The sequence below is a fragment of the Leiobunum rupestre genome, chromosome 1, assembly GCF_980474605.1.
Source record: "Leiobunum rupestre chromosome 1, qqLeiRupe1.1.hap1, whole genome shotgun sequence".
Classification (NCBI taxonomy): domain Eukaryota; kingdom Metazoa; phylum Arthropoda; class Arachnida; order Opiliones; family Sclerosomatidae; genus Leiobunum; species Leiobunum rupestre.
Window position 1 is genome coordinate 4,874,441 of NC_143384.1, and position 9,370 is coordinate 4,883,810.

The 9,370-nt window shown below is 32.8% G+C and overlaps 1 protein-coding gene across 1 annotated transcript; it reads right to left on the reverse strand.

The window, feature by feature from the left end:
• Window positions 1-4,674: 4,674 nt before the first annotated feature.
• Window positions 4,675-8,336, reverse strand: LOC149960450 (cytochrome P450 4V2-like). Its single transcript, XM_090176862.1, has 9 exons — window positions 8,332-8,336; window positions 8,062-8,252; window positions 7,052-7,121; window positions 6,835-6,958; window positions 6,219-6,365; window positions 5,425-5,607; window positions 5,200-5,266; window positions 4,757-4,927; window positions 4,675-4,688 (listed from the first exon to the last, which is right to left on the reverse strand). Exons 1-9 carry the CDS (start codon window positions 8,334-8,336, stop codon window positions 4,675-4,677), a joined length of 972 nt encoding a protein of 323 aa, XP_090032988.1.
• Window positions 8,337-9,370: the final 1,034 nt, after the last annotated feature.

The window sequence follows — 9,370 nt, forward strand, 5'->3', positions numbered from 1 at the left end:
TATTATTATAATTACAAATCTATCAAAATAATAAATTTTATTAAAATAATAAATTTTTAAAATTATGAAATATATTAAAATAATAAATATGCTTTCAATATAATGTTTTTATATTATAAAAAATGAAATGAGAACTAAAATAAAATTTTCCATTAAAATAATTAAAATATAAAATTTATAATTTCCTGTGTATTATTTTTATGATATAAATATAATGATATCATTTTATATTATAATTAAATAAAAATAATAGTAATGGTAATAATATAATAATATTTTATATTATAGATAAAAAATATAATAATGATAGAAATATAATGATATAATTTTAAATTATAAATAAATATAATAATAATGTAATAAATATAATGAAATTGTTTTATTTTATAAAGAAATATTTTAATAATGATATCATTTTTATTATAAATAAAAATAAATATTATTCAATTGAATTCAATTCCTTTTTATTTCCTGCAAGATAACATGTTTTACAACCCTTTTCATAAAATTACAGGGTTAAATGTGTACCAAGTCGGAAAACAATAATAAAAAACTAAAGAAACAATACATTTTTAAGTTTATATCCGGTAATATTACATGACTAACATTTGACTAACCTTTATAATTGAAAAGGTAAATTAAAATTTCAAAAAGGGAAACCGTACAATATGATTTGGTAGCATTTGCCCGAATCGAGGCGCATTTGTCCGAATACTCATTCGTCCGAACTGTAAAAATATGACTCAGATGGCCGAATTACGGTATCATTTGTCCGAAAATTATTTTGTATGATTTGTTGGCAATTTAACCCTTCTATCCGTTTGTCAAATGTCCGAAATGTCATTTGTCCCAACGTTATACATTGGCTTTAGTCAAATTCGAAAGAATCACATTTAACCAAATTCGTAAAAAATAGTCTCAAATGTGCGTTTTTTTATCTTAACATGAATAATTGTGGAACCTCAATCTAACCTAAATTCCAATGAAAACAGACACCTAACCTAACCTAACCTAATCAAAGCCAACTCTGAATTAACACCAAACCCAGCCAATTTTTGGTTAAAATAAAACAGCAAGTTTATTATTAGACACCATAAAATTCCATACGAAAATAAGGAAAATTAAATTTCGGTTCACTTTATATAGCGCCATTAAAAATATTTCACGAAAAGCATTCCATTTTAAAAATCAATTAATCTAATTTGTATACAACATTATTAAAATTCGACCTATAATAATTATAAAACGAAAAATTCCGACAAATGCTACTACCCCGAACAATATACCCTTTTTACGTTCAAGGTCATAATATATTATTATTATTATATATCTTATGATATAAGTATAATGAATTAATTTTATTTTACAGATAAATATAATAATTACTAACAACAGTTCTATCACAATGCCCATTTGGCCTCTCAGGGTTGCGTAACTTTGGGCCCTTGCTTTCTCAGCGACCACTGGGGTGACAAATATGAAAGATACGTCCATTAATGGGGCATGAAAAACTCTCAAGCGCGTGGTATATCTTACTTCGATTTTTGGATTTTACAAATTAAATTTTAATATATATCTTACACGCATCTGTAAAAATTTATAATTTAGTGACCAAATATTATTTTCTTTTCTTATTATTATAAATTATAAATTTATTTTGTCGTAAAACCTTTTCATTAAAGTGTAATGAAACGTCCAAAATTTATAAATAATGATTAGTATAGTTTAAGAAATGTATTTCTTTCGTCGTTCCAGCTGAACTAGAATTGGTTTATCCGCTCTTTGCACTAGAGTTGTCTTGGTTAACACAGAGTCTTCTCTATCTACGGATTTCACGGTGTATTTAGAAAAAATATGCGCCAGAATGGTCATCATACTCTTATACGCAAATGTAGAACCTAAATTGAAAAGAAGGCACATTTTTGTTATAACGTAAACATACAAATCTAGACGTAACAATAAAGATTTATTTCTTGGTTTTTGTTAATTTTTTCATTTTAATTTATAAAAATATCTATTTCAGTTACTGATCAGTGAAGGTGATGACGTAAGTTCCGTCATATCTTGTGAACAAAGTTTCATTAAAGAAAAGGATCAACTATGACATACTTAAAATGCATATATGACATACTTATTAGTTTTAATGTTATGTATGGTAATATGTTTCCATTTGATGATAAATATGTTCAAATTTGAAAATATAAACTGATGGGCAAAGTAGCTCATGATAGCAATTGTGCAGTATAGGTAAAAAATCAGTGAAGTCTAACCTTTCAATTAACTGGTGCGCTAACTAATCATAACTATTGTCTTATACTGATGGTACTGATAAAATAACTAGGGTTATTTGTATGCCACCAACTTTTCAAAAAAAAGCCCTTACGCAAAACTGGAAGTTAATAAACTCAGATGTTCAAACCAAACCGAAGGTCAATAAAATAATTACTGAAACCAAATTGCAAACTTTTAAGTGGTCTCTCTTCAGAAATATAGTGCTTACACGTTTTGTTTGGATCACGAACTTCATCTTACAATAAAATAATAGAACCATTCTCCGCTGAATTTTTGAATGAGGATGGAGGATCCTGGAATTTCACTTTATCATATGTGATAGTCAAGCGTGTTACACAGGCTACCAAGAACCTGCAATCCACAAATGCTGTAGATAAGGGTGGGTTATCTTATCTACTTACATCCTGAAGGTATTAGCGTATGAAATTTCCCTTCCACTGATGCATCTCATAAATATATCAATTAATACATCGATTTATTTTCAAACATATGTAAAGTTGAAAAAATTGTTCCTTTCTTCAAAAAAAAGGCGATGAAAATTATCAAGATAATTTTAGGAAGATATGAGTATTAACAACTCTGTCAAAGCAGTGTCGGACTGGCCATAGAGCGAACCTGCCCGATGGCAGGTGGGCCCCACGGACCGTTCATGAAGTGGGCCCCTCAAACATGATAGCGTTACAGTTGTTAAAGCTGGGGCCCTTTGTCTTCTGCCAGCCCAAAATATTAGACCCAGTCCGCCACTGTGTCAAAGCCACAAGAAACAATAATAAATGATCAGCTCATAAACAACTTTAAAAAAACTATTCACCAAAGACAAACCGGTTTCAGAAAAGGCCATTCAACCATTCTTCTAAAAGCTTGTCTCATTGAACCAAGGTTGCATTCAGTAACCGTCAACAAACTCAACGTTGAATGCGCATTCTCTACTGTACGACTTTTTTAATTTCCGGCCTTGACGTCACGATTGCAATCGAATAGCTATCGAAATAAGCGGCTGGAAGAGCCGGTTGTTTTGTTGATAAACGCAATCGTGACGTCACAGCACGCGGGAAGGCTAGTTACAGACGACATGACAGACGATATTTGATAAAATTTACAACAATCGTAAAAACGCGTTCAACTGACGTGGCGTCACAATTGCAAACGGAGATCAACGGTTAATCAACAATTTCCCCTCCGTTGAGAGTCACTGAACGCGGCCCAAGTATTGACAACACAAACATGGGAAGTGTAACTGGAGTTCTACTGATCGATTTGTCTAAAACGTTTGATACGGTCAACCACACAATTTTCCAAAACAAATCTAGCTGCCATTGGGTGTGCCCAACCTACTCGGGATTGTTTTAAATCATATCTATCACACCGTTCCGAGTGTGTTGATCTACGAAATGTAAAGGCTTCTGAAAAGGAAATAATGACTGGAGTTCCTCGACGGAGCGTGTTGGGCCTATTTGATTCTCAATCTATGTAAACGAATTCATTTGCACTTAACAATAAACAACCCCTTCCCAATTTGATGACGATACCGCCATGTCAAAGTCTAATGACGATGCTAACTCAGTAATTACAGATCTTGACAAAGAATTTGAAAATGGTATACAGTAGTTTTTGAAAAAAGATGTGACATTAACTACAATATGTAGATCATATGGTGTAGTTGCCAATATCCAAAATCAGGAATGTTAAATCTACGATTTATCGTACTTGGAAGACTCATATCGAAGGCATAATAAGCAAACTCAAAACACGTATGTCAATTTCAAAACGTCTCCTATCATATATATCTATGCCCGTTTTAAATTTAGGGTAAAAGACAGCCGTAAAGCTCCCATTTTTTACTATGATGACGTTTTTTATGAAACTGCTGATAGTTCCCAACTATACAATTTGCAAGTACTGAAAAACTCTATGAATAAATAATACTAGGCGTAAACAGGAGAGCCTCACGCCCTCACCAAAATATGTCCATGCACAATTCTCTTTGCACTATCTGGAGTCCAAAAGAAAAATACATTTGGCGTGTTAAGCTTTTGAAGCCCGTAAAGGATTGAAACAATCCTATATTTACATTTTGTTTCAACCACCCTCGGAAAAACACCACTATATTACCAGATATGCAATAACTGTATATTATATTTGATAGCAAGATTTCAATACTTCCAAGAATAAATAATTAGAGCTGTGTTTTGGTTAAAAGGTTTATCCAATATATTAAAAGTAAAAAAAAACTTCTCTAATCTTAACGTGATCTAATTTTTTTTTTCAAGGTTAATAAACTATCTAAGAAAACTATGTTAATAACTTTAATTTATAATTTAAGAAATGCTATTTATTTTAAATTAAACTAGGAGTGGAGGATCTTATGTAAAATAGCACTTGCTAAGAAAGATATCCTAGATGAAGATGATGCTATAATAGTAACAATAGGCTTATATACACGTGTGGCAGGTTAGATAGTTACCGAAACAGTTTCTGGAGCCTGAGGAGAACGGGATGAAGGCGTAGCGGTGAATGTCACCTGACTCAAATCTCTCAGGATGAAACAACTCGGGATTCTCGAAGTACTTGTCGCTCCGATGAATGAATGAGATCAAGACAGCCACGTCAGTTCCTTCTGGGATCGTAGTGCCATCTGCCGTTTTTCAGAAAAGGAGTCTTTAATAATGTTCAGTGGTAATGAAAAAAGCTTTACAGGGACGTGTTAATCAGCCACTTGCCAAAACTGTATTTAATCCAGATTCATAAACTAATTTAAAAAACCAAAACTGTTTAAAATCATTGGGAACCGTGCGTTCTATTGTTTATTTGACAATTTTATCGATTGATTAAAATTTGAGGAATTAAGTGTTAAGTAGTGTGATTATATTTGAAAATGAAAATTAGAGACATAATCAAACGACTTACTTATATCGATATCTTGTCTTAGTTTTCTGGCCACAATCGGAACTGGAGGATAAAACCTCATTACCTCCTGCAAAATTTCAACGCACTTAACTTAAATTTTATGAGAAAATTTCAGGTGTTATTAATCCTTGAAAAGGGAGGTACTTCAGACCACAATATTTGAATATTTGTCTCCTTTAACCGAAAAGCTAATAAATTAATTGACCAATGTGAGATAATTCCTACCTTAATGACGCATTTTAAATATTTTAATTTGGAAATGTGATCCCAGGTGAGATGATCATCATTAATGGAATCTCCAGAACCGAGCACCTCATCGAGCTCTTGATGAATTTTGGTTTGAACTCTCGGGTTGTGTCCAACCAGGAAAACTGCCCATTCCAAGGTGCTCCTGGATGTGTCGTAGGCCTGATATTCAGAAACAAATGTTAAAACACAGCATATTTTGAAATAATTGTTTTGGCTTCATTTAAATTTAAACAAGGTATCCGGAAATAAACGGATAAGAAGATCACAGAGAATAATTTGGTCGTCACTGAATTGATCAGATTATGAACAGAATGGTGGAAACCATGTATAGACGAAGTTAACTTCTTGACCTTAAAACACCATATGGCAAACAATGGAGTTTTACATGTACATATACTACAAATTGTGAGGAAGGGCTACCCACTGAATTAAACGGAATTTATTTAGACCGATTAAATTTTAAGTCGGGAATAAATTTTTTTCAAAATTAATTAAGTCTTTCTGCGCATTCCTTGCTATAGCAACGCGTGTAGATTCGTGACCACAAAGACCGCTATAATGGTCACGTTCTTATATCTCAGAATCGGGTGTTGACATGTGAATCGAAAAAAGTCTTAGCGGCAGTTTCCAGGTAGCACCTAATTATATAAATTATTATAAGTTGCCCTTCATTAGCTACAAGTTACATTATGTTTCCACCTCTCTACTGAACACTCAAAGGAATCTATTTATGGCCAAGAAATAGAAAAACAGTTGCTCACACCGAATACTATAGTCATCATCTCCTGTATGATGTCTCGTTCTGTGAACCAAGGGTTGGCTTTCCCTGGATGGCTCTGAACCAAGTCGTGAATGCTTGTTTCATCATTGTTATTCTCAGCAGACGTTTTCCGAAGTTGACTATCATCAATCAAATCCTTGTACAAAAACATACAATATAAACAACAATAGAAAGGAACATGAAACACCTTGCGCGTGATAATTAAAATAAAATAAATAAGAACAACGAAATTATTCCGCTCCTTGACAAATGGACAATGTTGTGCCGAAACTAGTCGGCTTTTATTATTAAAAGTTTTACTTGCGCAATAATTTGATTGTTCTTATTTATTTTATTTTAAATATTAACCACGTTATGATGTTGAAATGGAAATCCTCAATTTGAATTTTAACTGCGGTCTTAAGTTTTCATGCATGGAGAATAATTATTTACTAGAATTGTGTTAAATCTGTAATGCAACGAAAGGTTAACCACTTCACCACCGCAAAATGTGCAATTCCCTCCCTAGTCCCTTAAAGGGACACGCACCGCTATGATTATGACGTCATTTATGAAACGATGCTTAAATCATTATAAGCCTTTAATAAATTTAATCTTAATCTTACTTGAATGAATTCCAAAAAGAATTTTAAGAGTTTCTGAAATTCCTTTCCCATTGCAGTCGAGAAAAAAACGAAATCCGAATGTAACCAGGGCATGAACATTCGGTCACTTATTATTTCAATGATCCTTTTAAAGGAGATGTCAAAAAGCACATGAATTTTCTGCCGGTAAAGACAAACAAGGAAAGGATAAACATTGGACCAGAATTCAAAATATTACCTTTCGATTTTTTCAATAGCATTGGTCATTGATTTGTTTCTTAATTCTCTGTTGGAGCTGATACAAAGATCTACAAAATTATTAAACATTAAATGACGTACTATATGTAAGAAACTAAAAAAGTTAATCTAATCGAGGGAAATTATTAAAAGAATTACAATAATAATGCCAGATTATTTTGAGACAGGATATTAGTAAAATAAAATGGTTTCCATGCAACATCAAGGTGCGTCGAAAATTTTCCTAACCCACAGTCAAAGGAATATTGCACGCAGCCCTGACGTTTAGCCTTTCTCCTAAAAAAATGAGTAAGAAGTGCTGTTTTGGGGATCGGGTTTATTGGTTTACCGGGACCTATGCCCACTCTTGGTGACTATGATTGCACCTTAGTATCAAAACATTTAAGAAATGCTTGGTGATAAAGTTAGTATTAAAACTTCCGACTAAAGGATCAGAGTCGTAAACCTTTTCAACAAGAAAACAACTGTCAAATATTTTGGTCGCTCTCAAATGGAGAGATAAAAAAAGTTTGACGAAGGAGTGCAAAATAACTATCTTTAATTCAAATCATAAGTTTAAATCTTAGTTAGCTTTTTAGTCACCAAATTAAAGAATAAACTCAGAGTTAGCTCTCCCAAAAGTTATTATAAAGAATCGTCAGAAGGAACTAAAAATACGAAGTTTTCTGAAGGTAGTTTTGTTACTCGGCAACGTTAGGTTTGAGAAATATAACACTTTGAGATGACCTCATAAACTGATTTACTATATTTTATTGGTAAAATATGATTGACCAATAGGAAAATAACACTACATTTTACATCTTTACGTCAAGTAAATTTTGAGCTTTGATGCGGTGTTCATATCCGCGATTTGGTGGGAAATTTGTGCTTAATGGAATCGGCGTTGAGCCTGCGAAGGTGCATGTTTCATGGATACTTCACTCGTAAAAGATACACTTAAAATTGACTGCATTGAAGATGTGTGTGTAGTTTTTGAAGAAAGACACGTACCAAAAGCCACGTTGAATGTGTAATGAGTAAATAGTTTGCTCATATCCACTCTCGTCAAATCTTCGGTGTTCTCAAAGTCTCTTAACAGAGCTAATGCGTGATACTTCATGTTTTCGTCCTGCGTCTTGAAATTCTTGCTCAGAAAAATGGCACTCATTATTTTTCTTCTCCTGTGGTACGTTTCGTCTCCTCTACATAAAAAACAATTGAAAAATTAACGGCCAGTGAATAATAATTAAATGGATTGTTTGACCTGGAGCAAATTGTTACCTCATTTTTATTTCGCCCTATATGTCCCCCACTTTCGCCCTTTGCGCATTCACCGCCATATTGGAAAATGGCGCCAAAATTAACCAACATTTCTGTACTTTCAATTGGTCAGAAAAATGTGTTAATGTCCTTCAACGGTTATCAACTTATTTTAAAAGTAAATTTACATTGGTGAAGTAGCTTAAGTGAAAACCGTATATCTCAAATTAAACAATATTTTATATTTTCTATTTACGCAATATTATATCGTTCTTTCACTGCATATATTGTTTTGCCAAAATTATTAACCTAGAAACAAGACGCGATTAGACTAAGCCCCAACAACTCTAATGTAGAAGCATAATTACACCAATAACCATTTATTGATTGGTTGACGAATATAGTTCGTTATATCACTGATACCTGTCGGTATAGAACGATTTAATTCCTGAACATTTAAAAAGATTTCAAAGTGCACAGAAATTGAAATCTCTTGGAGGAAACACCATATTTTGCAAGGTTTAGGAAATGCAAAAAGGCCCAAAGTCCATCTAAGGGTCCCCATAAAACGTAAAGCACCCATGTACCTTACCAAATACCCTGGAATCGCTACTGCCTTTCATTACATAGTACAGTTGTTTATTATTAAGAATTTCAAACTTTTGTTTAACTTTATTTGTAGTCATTAACTTTGATTAGAAAATCAAAGGTTTAGGAATAATATTAAATGGCTTACTTCCTGAGTAAAATGCTGTTTCCCGTCACAGATTTTATCGAATCGTAATATAGTGATTTGTTCAATTCGTCTCGATTTCTGAGAAGAGCCTTCAATGACAAAAATCAAAAAGTTAGAGAAATTTAAATAATTCTTGAGATGGAAATAATTTTAGCCTATTGAAGTCCAGAGACTGTTTATTCACCTGAAAACAGGGCCCCCACCACGTCCCTAAAATACCTAAAAACACCCACTCTTTTTCGAGGTCTCTAAACCACCTTAAAATCGGAATTTGGTCCCAAAATCACACCCTATTTCTAATACATTTGGTAAAAAGTACCATCG